Here is a 12,636-nt window from a genome sequence, read left to right as displayed (position 1 = left end):
CTGACCTAATACTTTTGAGATTTAGGAATTTTTGAGACCTTCAAATAATGTGGAAAGTCCAAAGCTGACTATCAAACTCCTCATTGTTTGTAGGTGCACCTAAAAGTGAATGTGACCAGCAACAGACCTGTCAGACTTGGTGCTGGCTTGTGAACTACGTTTTCCAACTGAAAGAATGACTGATCTTGAAGAGGATCACGTGAGTGAGAAGACAAAGAAATTTTCAAAAGCAAGAAAAGAGATTTCCGTATTCCTCTGTGATTGGTATACCATATCTGAGAATTTGAAAGGAGCAGACATTTGCTGGTTTTATTTTCTATGAAGTCTGTTTCAGAGTTTGGGCTACACAGGCCCCTGGGCTATAACTGTGAAGGGCTGATTATCTTGCTCTGTGCCAGCATCCCCTACAGCAGAGTCACATCAATAACTTAACACTGCTACAAGTGGAATCCTTGCATCATGTTTTATATCTGTATTCCCACTCACTGCTCCTGCCTCTCAACTCCCTCGTTCCTCCTCCCCTCCTGACGCCTTACCCTCTCCCCTCCTGTACTGGACCTGGTGCCCATCTATTTGCAGCTACACCAGTTCAACTCATTAAACCAGCAAAACAAAGGTAACTATCAAACACAGATAAACCTTGAACATGGTGGGAACACACAAGGAGAAATGGTATCCCCTCCCTGCCATTTCAGCCACAGGGGCTTTTAATTCACTTCAAGCACCAAGATGAAACTGCATTTGATGCAATCCATGCCCTACAAACTGAGCTTTTATTTCAAATGGGAAAAATGCCAGTGACTCAAATTCTACTACTGAGCTGATTATTAAAACAGATTATACACTGATTTACATTTAAAGAAAAAACTACATATGGCAGCTTGACAGCTTTTAGCATTTCATTTGTGCAATTGAAAATATATGTTTACAAGACTTCACTAGACGTGTTACTGGTATGAAGTTAACTTATGGATTCTTCAAATAAAGTCTAAAGTATTAAAATAAAGAATGTAAAAGATTCTAATGCATGCATTAGAACTTCATAATTTCTTCAAAACATCCTTTAAATACAAATACAAGTCAGTGCCTATCAAAATACACCAGTAAAGAAAACAGTTTGTAACTCTGAAAACAGTGAAAATGCAGTTTGGGTTTTCTTTGGATAAAAATATAATTCAAACTTCCATGGCCTACGTTCTAGGTAAGAATAGGTGTTTTTCCTTTTCTTTTTTTTTTTTTTGAATCAAGTTTAAGTGAATACTTCAAGGATTGGTATTTTTACAGATGGGAGAATGGCTCATAAATTGCCACAAAGATGTAATGGCTCATAAATTGCCACAAAGATGTAAACTAATATCCTATATAAAGTGTACTTTTACCCAAACTCATCACATTTATTATAATTACAGTACTACAGATGAGTGCATGAATTCTGTAAAGTTATTGAAATGGCTCAATAACCCTGTCTGCAGTTTCAGTCAAACATGGTATCTATTATCCAAGTCAGTTGCTTCCTAAATCTTTTAGTCATTTTTATAGCTCTTGAATGCTTTCAACTGGAAAGGTTTGTTTCAATTCTTCATTTCAAAGGAAAATCACTTTCTAAGTCCTTTTACAACTTCTCTTGAGTGAGTTCCAATGCTACTCCCTTAGTTGCAGTTTGATAAATCACATGCAATCAATGATGAGTAAGTGACAAAAGACCAAACAAAAGCAATTTAAAATACAACAACTTACTCCTCCATGGCCGAAGAACTCACAGTAACAGCAGTCACAGTATTTTCCTTCCTTCTGATTTGTGGATGTTGAGGTACTGGAGCTATGCTCTGAACAACTATCTTCATCTTGGCTCTCCTCTCCATCATACTGTTGATGATCATACGTGTTACTGTTCTCACAGCGATGGCCCTCACAGTCAGGATCACTATATTAAAGTAAAAAAAAGCTTATAAAAACTCTAATGATAATAGATAAGGTATTTGAAAAAAACAAACAAACAAACAAAAAACCACCAAAAAACAAAACAACAAAACAAAAAACCACCAACCATATACATTTATATGTACATCTACTAGGAACAATGATTCTCAAATTGGGATATCAGGCACCAGTATTGTACCCAACCCTAAAGCCTTCATCTACTAGCTTGCAAATGGAGACATTCCAAACCAAGCAGAAGGTAAACTGATACTTGGGAAAGAGGTTTATAAAAAAATTAACCTAGTGACTCACTGAACAAGCAGAAGCAAGAATAAGTCTTGGAACTGTTCTTCCTGGCTTTCAACAGGTAAAAGTATTTCAGAAGTAGTGATTCTAGATATTTTAAATTAATGCTTTCGAAACTGCTGCCCATCTCATCACTTGTGGTCTGAAGAAAGCTTTGCAGTTGCAAATTCCCTGGTTTCAGATTAATTTGCAAGCTCTTGACTTAAATAAAAAACCCAAGGTCAGCTAAAACCAAAATGTTCCCATTACCCTGTTTGAAGAGGAAATACTAGCATGTCTCTTCAATAAGCATGTACATGGCAGTTGATTTCCTCCAGAGCTCTGTATAACTGTGTACTCAACATATCTACTGTCCAGTTCTTCTAAAATTGATGTGATTTTTCTTCAAAAGAAAGCAATATTAAAAAAAAACCCTCACATGTCTAGGACTAGCATTTCCTTGTTTATGTTAGAAAGGTGAAAACAGGCCATAATCTGTCTTGCCTACCAAATATATATAAATCTTCTTTCTAACCTCACTCCCCTTCCCCAGAATGCAATCACTGCTTCTGGGTTGTTGTCTCCCAGTTCATTCTTTTACAAACTAAAAATATCACATTAGCACCTGGAGATGATGAGAACAGTTGGCTATTGTGTTCAATAGGCCATATTCAGTTATCTCCCTGTACCAGGTAAGATAATTTCTTTACAAAATTGCAATAAATTCTCATGTATGAAACAACAGTTACTTATTTTGTGACACCACCAATGAAACCAGTTGATAACAGAAATAAGGGCATTTTTAGAAGCACTTTAGGTGTGCAGTTACCAAACTCTACCTAAACCTTGCATCTTCCTCTGAAAACCTATAGTAGCCAGGAGGCTACATTCACAGCATCCATGATCACAGGTCACAGAGTCCTTAGAGCAATGACTCAGCTGCTTTTCTGCCTCCACCCTCCAGACTTATCAAATAACTGGCACCACTGTCACTCTCCCACAATACAGAACACTACCAGAAGACAGCTCCACCAAACTCCTCCCAAGGTCCCAGACCTCTGGCAACCTTTATAAATCACATCCTTCCACACTATAACCACTGTATAAATGGTGGGACTGATACCTAAGAAGTCTTGAGTGTAGTCAGGAAAATGTGCTACCATGTGGCAGGTTTCAAGACCACATATGACCTTTTTATATTTTGAGCTAAATTACAGACTCCATAAGTTTTCACAGCTTTTCATTCCCGCTTGCCACTTAGTGCCAAAATGACAGAAAACTGGTACATCATACAACAGGTTTGTGTCTCAGCAGCAGCAATCACTACTGGCAACAACAGAGTAAAAAAAAAAAAGTAGAGTTTGACTCGTATATCCCCAGGTAACGTTTCTAAAAGTGAGCAAACATTTGTTTTTAGGACTCTAAATTCAGTAACTAGACTCTGCAACGGAAATAGTATTTGTGAAGTCTCACACCAAGTTCCATACTAAGTATCTGTGCTCAGTTTCACTTGCTGAACACACAGACAGCTCTTCTTTCACACTACAACCAGTGGCAAAGGAGAAGAGGTATCTGTATTTTCATTTCCCTTCTATTGTAAAAAACAACAAGAATAACCACACCAAACTTACCTGCAGACACTTGGTGGGGCACTTGCAGAGCTGTCTGTGGTTGAAGTAGGAGGTGCAACTGTAGTAGGACAAAGACCTGAATGAGGATCCACAAATCCAGGGGCTGTTGCAGCAGTTTTTGGGAAAGGAGGAGCAGCAAGGTTTGGAAGATGTGGTGTAGAGGCTGGAGACAGTGCAGCAGGAGACAGTGAAGGAAGGGATGCTAAACTGGTAGGACTATTTCGTGGTGCAACTGGTGCAGAATGTCTATGGTCCTCTTTATTAATATTGTGGAACACTTCACCTGAATTGGGGGGGAAAAGAAAACACTTACAATTAAAAATAATTAATAGGTCTCCATTAACTACCCAAACAATCATATGAAGTGTTGGATGTTCTCAGCTTCTCTAAAAATCAGAAGTATTTCAACACATTTCTATTACCAGTTTCAAACCCTAACATCAAGGTCTTTCACAAAGTTCTTTAATCCAGGATTACAGAGACTAACTCGGGAGTAATAACAACAGCCATTAACGAAAATCATCAAGATATAATATTACCAAAAGAAACACATACATAAATCTTCACGGTTAGCTAAAGGTACTCGAGCCAGTTACTAAAGCTGTATGTGAACTACACATGCTTACCTATTGATGAAGGTCTCTTGGATGATACTTTGAATTGGTTGCTGCTTGACTGCACCGTAGTTGCTGTACAGGAGACAGAAGAAGTGGCAGAAGAGGTTGCCATGACAACTTTATTAGCTTCCATAAAGGCATCCTGGAAATTGTACAGACATTTCTTCTTTGCAGCATTTTTTTTCTCTTTGCTGTCAGTAACTGCTGTTGTTTCATTGCTAGATGTAGTAGGAAGTGCTTCGGGTCTTATTTCTGAGAGTGCTGGTGCTAATATATCACTCCCTTCAATTGAAACACACATAGTAATTCAGAATCACAGAATTACAGAATTGTCTTTATGGGATTTAGAATTAAGCATTCATTAATTTAGAAGCAGACAAGCAAGGATATATTTTGTTAGTGTTGGCTTAGTATGATTAGTGAAGGGAATTCTCCTTTCCCCGTTCCTCCTCCCCAGATAATGGAGATGTAACAAAAAGTGCTGTGAAGTCACAGAGCAGAAATCACAAACCTTGAAGTTACAATTGTAAGAAGACTACTAAATCTGTGTTAACAAGCAGCAAAGATGCTACAGATATCTTCATCCATTTAGAATTTAAAAATTAAAATTGGACACCATTTTACATGCTAAGTATATAATCTTAATATCTGAAGTCCAGGTTAGCCATGCAACAATTACAACCACAAACAACATATCCTTTTATCAGTACAACATGATAAATCTTATCTTTATTTATTTGACATTCCAGTTAACTGCAGTAACACCTTTGTGATAGACCTTCCACCCAAATGTGCCACCACCCATCTGCTGGAACAGCTACCCATGACTACATTTGTAAATGGATGAGCTATCCTATGGAGGAAGTTTTCTGGATGTTTTTAATGCCTTTCCTTTTAAGTATCACTGTAGTAACCTGACACAAGTTAGCAGCAGATCAGCCTGAAAAAAAAAGCCAAAACACAAACCCAAACTTCCCTTTTCATATGAGTCAAATGAAATAAAAAAGGCATTTTAATATTTGCTGTGATGCGACTGGAAAGTTTTCTTTCTCTCTGTAATTTCTCTTTTATTCTCTTTCACTTTAACCATTAGTGTTTGCAAAGGCTTCCTCGCTTAAATTAATCTTTTTCTTGATTTATGTCTCTGTCTTTTGGAATGACAGTGCAGTTATCTCTGTGCATTATAAGAAGGAGGATGTAGTACCATGTCACCAGTGCTCTTACTAGCCTGTAGAAATAAGGCAGGCCTTTGTGGCAGAATTCTAGAAGTTATTTAACTTTCTCCTTACTTCCCATTTCTCTACAGTCCTAAACTTCTGAAGACAACCATAACTCTACAATGACCATAGATGAAAAACAGCATGCTATTCTTCTGCCTTTACCATCTTCTCCCCAGTACATAAGAATTTATTTTTCAATTTTCAGCCCCACTGTAGTAGAAGTGGCAGCAAATCTGCCAGAATCTCATCTTATAAAACCACGATGATGAAACCAACCACTCCTGAAAAAAAACCCTATAAAACACATGGCTTTTAACTAGTCAGTGTGAAGTAGTAACAAACCCTCACCAGGAATTGTGTCAGGCAAAAATGTAGCAGGATTCCAGTTCTTGTCATTCATCATCTCTGAACCCCAAAGACTTATAAATTTAGAGCTATTCCAATCTGGAGTGCTCCCAAAACAGCTTGGATAAATATGATCTTGGAGAGATGCATTGAATACTTGATGCTTGTTTGTATGATTCTGAACTGGAGCTGGTGGTAATGCCTACAAAAATAAAGAGTATTTTCCTCATTAATATTCTGTTTGCTTACACAGTCACTCCAACAGCAATATTCAAATCACAGTGTTTTAACTGTGAAAAGCATTATAAAAAGCATAATAAACAATATTTCCAAGAATGATAAAAAAACCTGATTTGTTGATTATTAATGCAAATAATATATTACAGATTTTATGTAATGTATATGTTTTATACTCAAAAACACTGCTTTTAGATACAGCTAAATGATGAATAAACATCCAAATCTCAAAAAATATTTCTGTTAATATGTAATTAAAAACACTATTTGTATGAATGTAGAACTTGTCAGTAATTACTACCTTTCAAAGCCCAAGCTGCCTAAACCAATCCTCTCTGACATGCCAATCACTACCACATTACACAATTGTGAAAAAGGGATTACAAACACTTCAGCATTGAAAATAAGGGCAAGAGAAAAAGAAATAAAATACACAAAACATAAAAAAGTTGATTATTTTCTTCCGCTTTTTCCATCTCCAAGTATTAACAGGTTCCTGACTTAAAATTAACAGGCAAAGAATAAACCTTTTCATTTTAAGAAGCAACTGGAAAAAAAAAAGGGGGGGGCATACACTTTCTTCTCCTATACAGGCAAGTTGTTCTGGCTCACCCCATTTCTTCTGGCTGAAATTGTTTATTTACATTCTAAAATCTAATTTCTCCTACAGACCTTATGCAATTCAAACATTATATTCAACTACTGCCTGCTTTAAAAAAAGGCAAGGAAAAGCAAGTTTATTCTATTTTTGCACTAGATTTGATGCAATGAAAAGCTATGCAGAAGTAGATATAGATATTAAAAATACCAGTTGAGTCCAATGACATTTCAGACGTGAAAGCCTAAACACTCACGGCCAAATAAATTACTTATATACCCAGTCTCATTTCTTTATACAGAAGAATTTTCATTATCTGACTAATGGGGAAGGTGGGAGGGGCTGGAATAACCTCTGCATTAAAGAAAATTCATATACATGAGTGCAAAAAACCACTTAATGGGGTTTCAGAAGAACAGTAGCAGTTGTTGCTGGCACACTGCAACAAAGCAAAGGACACTGATAAGACAGGAAAAAAAGAAAACAAGTAGATGTTAAGGAGGACAGTAAGAGTCAGTAACAGTCATCTTGGTGAGCTAATTTACTCTCCTTGCAACCACAGGATCACTGGATCAGACCAAAGGGAGACAATATGTATCTAATGACAAAGGCTTTGTCCTTTTCAGCAGCACTCACAGTTCAACTCATTTAAATAGTGTGTGAAACAACATCCCGTTAATAGTAACTCTGGTTTTTGACTCCTACTTCTCAAAAGCTGCCACCTGGTCCCGGTTCTTGTTCCCTATCTTTCTCTTGTTTATTACAAGTTTAAGATCAAAAGAATTTTGCAGAACCTGCAAAAATGCAAGTTCTCTCAAAGCACAACAAAACTTACAAATAAGGCTCCTATGCCTCTGCTTTCTCAAAAAAAAAAAAAGAAAATATCACTAACATTTTGAACTACAAATCTCAGAATATTATTGCCAAAATGGAATACTAAATTTTGAGCTCTGTTATAAATGAAATTAATACCTAATTAGTCCTATTACACTGACTAAAGTCACATCACTCTTTCCACCATTCAAGACTCATTTGACTCACCTTTCTAATCACAGTAAAGACATTATCAGTCTTCCTGACAAAAACTATCCTTAGCCCTTCTGTACCAAATCTTTCACCAGTTCTGAACCTGTCTTATTCCCCACCCCTCACTATTCCTCACAAAAGGAATACCATAAACAAACCACAATGTAAAGCAACTTTCACTGTTGACTGGTAGTCAGTCATGCTGGTTTGTTCAGATGTACAGCATTTTTCCTGGGATGAGGATGCATCCCTGTCCTTCGTCAGGCTTACCTTGTTGTGTGTGAAGGGAGAAGCAGTATACAAGGTGGGATGAATAAGTGGACGAGGCAGATGAGGAATTGTATGCAATGGTATATGCCCATGGATGTGAGGATAAAGATGAAGTGCAGGATGTGCAGGTTTTTCAGGATTCATAAACTGGTGGCCAGCAGGCAGCCTTCCAGTTGCAAGTGCAGGGGCTGTTAGTCCTGAGGCTTCTTGTTTGCAAACGTGACATTCACAAGCATTTGGACCTTGATCAGCCTGTAAAAAAACCAACCAAAACCATAACCAAAAAAGAACCAATTAAAAAATTCAATCTACTCAACAGACAGTAAAAACTTAGTAATCATTATTTCATTATGCATACATCAATTTATATTTTCAGAGCATCCACAAAATTATTTTGTCTAATACCAATGGAAAAGCCTTGTAGTAAAGTAAAAGCATTAATGAAGGATCTTTATCTTACTTAAGAATACCCTAAAATTGACAGCACTTCATACTATACAGACATTTAATGTCCATGATCAGTGACAACAAGCAAAACACTCATACAAAATACTGATACAAGCCTTGACAGTGCTTGATCATTACTAGGAAATTAATTACCCCAGTATACAAAGAAAAAGTTGAATTGGATTAATATTTTCCACAATTTTCCAAGTGTACGGAAAAAAGTACATGTAGGAAGTAGTGACAAAGGCTGATTTGCTGATAAAGTTGGAAGTAGTCCTAAGCTGCATTAGGCAGAGCACGGCCAGAATCTGCCAAGGGAAGCAATCTTTCCACTCTGGTTGGCACTGGTGAGACTGGTGCCAGGCTCAGTTCTAGGCTCCCTAGTATGAGAGAGACATGGACACACTGCAGGGAGGTCAGTGAAGGACCACAAAGATGATTTAGGCCTTGAAGCATCTGTTAAACAAGGAGAGAATGAGATTGTTCAGCCTCAACAAAGAAGACCCGAGGATCTTATCCGTGTATGTTCGCTGACTGGCTGGGGAAGAGACAAGTAGAAAGAATGGAGCCTGACTCCTCTCAGTGGTATCCCATGAAAGGACAAGAGGAAATGGGCAGAGAGTGAAATACAGGAAATTCCATCCAAACCACTGATGTGGGAGAGTGGTTGAACACTGGAACATATTTACCCACAGCAGTTCTGGAGCCTCCATCCTTGATGATACTCAAAACACAACTGGATACAGTGTTGATCAACCTTCTCTAGATGATCTTGCTTTGAGCAGGAAGGCTGGTCTAGATCATCTCCAGAAGTCCCTTCCAAACTCAACCATTCTGTGATCATGTGAAGCTGACATTTCTCATGAAAAATTTCATAATCCCACCAACCACACCTTCTTAGAAACTTTTACTCGTCTCAAGGTATTATCAGCCTCTGTTGTTTCAAAAGGACTCAAGACTTTAGAAAAAAAGCAGCCCAGGAAAGAGCAGCTCCATTTACCTCTCTCAGTTCAGTACTTTTTGCTGCCACTGTCACCTGATATTTCACTGAAAGATAATTTTATCAGAAGCAACAGCAGGACCACTTCCCAACTGCTCTTTTTCCCAGCAATATGGAAGTACACATTTTTCCAAAAATGTAACATTAGTTAATTATATTTCTAAAAAAGAATTGACAGGTGATATTCTTCTTAAATATGCCTTCCTCTTAGAAGCAAGGAATTCTTCATTACCACTTAAAAGCATTACAACCTTTAAGATGAGGTATATTTTAAGAACCAAAGATTTTATAAACCAAACACAATGATTAAATTAATTTCGTGCATAAAGAAGGAAAAAACCCAACTCTCTCAAAAAGAAATAGTATTACTAAGAAACCAACACTAATCTACTAAAAATTAAAAATGGAAAAAAGAAGTCAAACAGAATGATGAGACTCAAAACCTAATTCTGACAAACCTTTGCGTACTGAAAAGGAATCCAAAGAGAGACAGAGAGACTGAATAAATGAGCAATCCCAAGAGACAAGGCCAAAAAATCTCAAATGCACATGACATGTACCAGTGAAATTAATGACTTAAATACAACACTATACTCACTCAGCTCTGATTAGAAGATCAGACTAAAAAAAGAAAATCACTAAGAGTTCCCCAGAATAATTCTGAGAAAATCCCTTTTCCATAAAGAAAACAAAAAAGTGAAAGGCTAAATCCACCTTTTTATTTTGCATTTTAGTTTGCTTCCCTAAGGCAAGTAGACTTACATAATCTCATTTGATTTTCCACAACAAATGCAGAATCTCTTCCCTGGTTTCAAACTAGTTTGACAGAGGTCTCACCCCATGTAAGTACGGCACTGGTCAACTATACACAGAAAAAAACCTCTACATGCTTGCTGAAAGAAAATCAGTTTACTCTTAACACATGAGAAAATACTTTCAGTGGAAGGTCTTACAAATGTCCTAATCACAGGAGAACACCTACTGGGAGATGACTGTTGTCTAAGCTCTCAAAGGTGCACCAATGTGGATTCTTTTGTACAGTAAGAAATAAAAGTAACGTTCTCCCTCAAAGCAGTGTGTCATAGCTGTGTGGTAACTCAGATTAAAAGCCACACAACTACAAAAGCAAATCCATCAGATGCTTTGCCTTGGCGCTCAGCTGTTAAACTGAACACCACTCCTGGCTGAGCAGATATTCTAGGCATGGTTCTCTCGGTGGTCTGGTGACCTTACAGTCAAGAGCTTAATAACCTTAAACCATTAAAAACAAACAAAATCACACACACCAAGACCCATGACATAAGTCATGCCATGGATTTAAATACCCAGGGTTTTTCAATGGGGAAGGTTAATCCTCAAATATAATATGAAAAAATACTTAGTGTTAACTAAGTACTTGTAACATCCCCCAATTAATTTCAAATAACATAACATTAATATTTAGCAAAGACAAAGGTCAAAATTCCAAACAGAAATGCTCCTAAGTTTATGTCTCTCATTCATACAGGCAGGAATAAGTTTTTTACCCTTTTAACTGAAGCCACCTTCAATATGACTTAACATTTTTCAGGTTTTGACTACAGGAAGCTTTTGCCATGACAATATAACCTTTAGTCAAAAAATATTTTACATGTCATACTTACCCACTGATAACTTAATATTTTAAAAGTTAAGGAAATAATTGATGATATACATGTCTTCTCATCCAAGCAGCCACATTTCAGAAATTAAATTACTACAAGGGTTGCTTTTAGATGACTATACCTGCTGACTGGGGTAAGAAGGTGGTGGACTATCCATTTTTGTTTCATCTTTCCTTAAAGCCCTTTTTCCTAGAGATATTTCCTCCTTTTGAGTCCCTGGTGGTTCACCACTGCTCTCCCCATCTGCTTCTTCATCATCTGCTTCTGAAGAACTGCTGCTCGTACTGCTCACCTGAGGAGACTGGAAAACATCAAGTCATTAACACGGGAGTGAAGGACAGGCCTTTCCCCAGTGAGCACATCCAACTGCCAGAATAAGACAGGACACTGGAAATGTGGTACCTCATCCTTCAATGCCATGTTTTCACCTCCGCCATTCAGCTCACTGTGAATTCCGTTCATGTTGGCTACAACCTCTGCATCATCGTAGTTATTCAGTGGGTAGATATCAGCAAACTTTGCTGATAATGGTGCAACATCTTCATCATCACTACCACTGAGGGGAAAAGAGGCTTCAATAAATCACAGTGCTCAGTAACCTCAGTTATAGTGAAAGCAGCTAAAACACCAAAATGAAATGAAGTTGAAAGTATCCCTTGTATAAATGTTCCGATTCGGAATCAAAGGATGGTCTCTCAAGTTGTTCAACTGAACCTACACTGTCAAGCAAGTAAAATCAAGCAAACTGCCATATAAATCCTACTGAATGTAGCAGTCCCGTGTCTGAACAACAAGCTCGATCAAAAATGTGATTCTCTGCTGGTTTTTAGTAAAACATTTTTCCGCCACTGCTTTCTGATCAAGAATCTATGGAATTAATAATCACAGGATACGGATGACCTTTAATTTGATGAAAAGAGCCTCCTGCCAATGATTTCATTTACAGAAATTGTGATGTGGAAAAAAATACAATATAAAATTCAAGTTTTTCCACATATTAAATGTCAAACCAGTAAGTAGGGAACACTGAACACACCACAGTAACTCTTAAATTTCTCAACAGCAACTAGTTGGTAGACAACCCCACATCTGTTTTTCAGAATCTGCTCTAAAATACTTAATGGAATTTTTTGCCATACATCACGGCTAGGCTTCCCATACAGATAGCTAGTAAAAGAACCTGCATGTTTAATTACTCACTCCAGGGATATGTTGCAAAGATTGGCTAGTTCGTGTTGCTACAACAATCCAGAGTTCTTAGAAGAGTTCTTAAACTGCACACTTTATCTTGTTGCATTCCATAAAATACTGTGCCAAAATCTAATTACATGACGGCACCATCAGGCATATTTCAAATGTGCAATGAAGAAATAAAACACAGCAGATAGTATGAGACA

General features: G+C 37.4%; 1 protein-coding gene across 4 annotated transcripts in view; it reads right to left on the bottom strand.

Moving 5' to 3' along the window:
- Window positions 1-12,636, bottom strand: part of FAM193A (family with sequence similarity 193 member A) — a 45,551-nt gene that overhangs the window by 9,755 nt on the left and 23,160 nt on the right. For all 4 annotated transcript variants that reach the window (XM_017820806.1, XM_017820807.1, XM_017820804.1 and 1 more), the window contains 7 exons: window positions 11,642-11,795; window positions 11,361-11,540; window positions 8,150-8,401; window positions 6,022-6,220; window positions 4,463-4,735; window positions 3,837-4,119; window positions 1,738-1,924 (listed from right to left, as the gene is read on the bottom strand). In XM_017820806.1, the coding sequence (XP_017676295.1) occupies window positions 1,738-1,924; window positions 3,837-4,119; window positions 4,463-4,735; window positions 6,022-6,220; window positions 8,150-8,401; window positions 11,361-11,540; window positions 11,642-11,795 (1,528 nt within the window). The remainder of the gene's footprint in view (window positions 1-1,737; window positions 1,925-3,836; window positions 4,120-4,462; window positions 4,736-6,021; window positions 6,221-8,149; window positions 8,402-11,360; window positions 11,541-11,641; window positions 11,796-12,636) is intronic.

The sequence above is a fragment of the Lepidothrix coronata genome, unplaced genomic scaffold (genome assembly GCF_001604755.1).
Source record: "Lepidothrix coronata isolate B3197 unplaced genomic scaffold, Lepidothrix_coronata-1.0 Scaffold85, whole genome shotgun sequence".
In the NCBI taxonomy this organism is placed as follows: Eukaryota; Metazoa; Chordata; class Aves; order Passeriformes; family Pipridae; genus Lepidothrix; species Lepidothrix coronata.
This window is presented reverse-complemented; position numbering and strand designations above follow the sequence as displayed.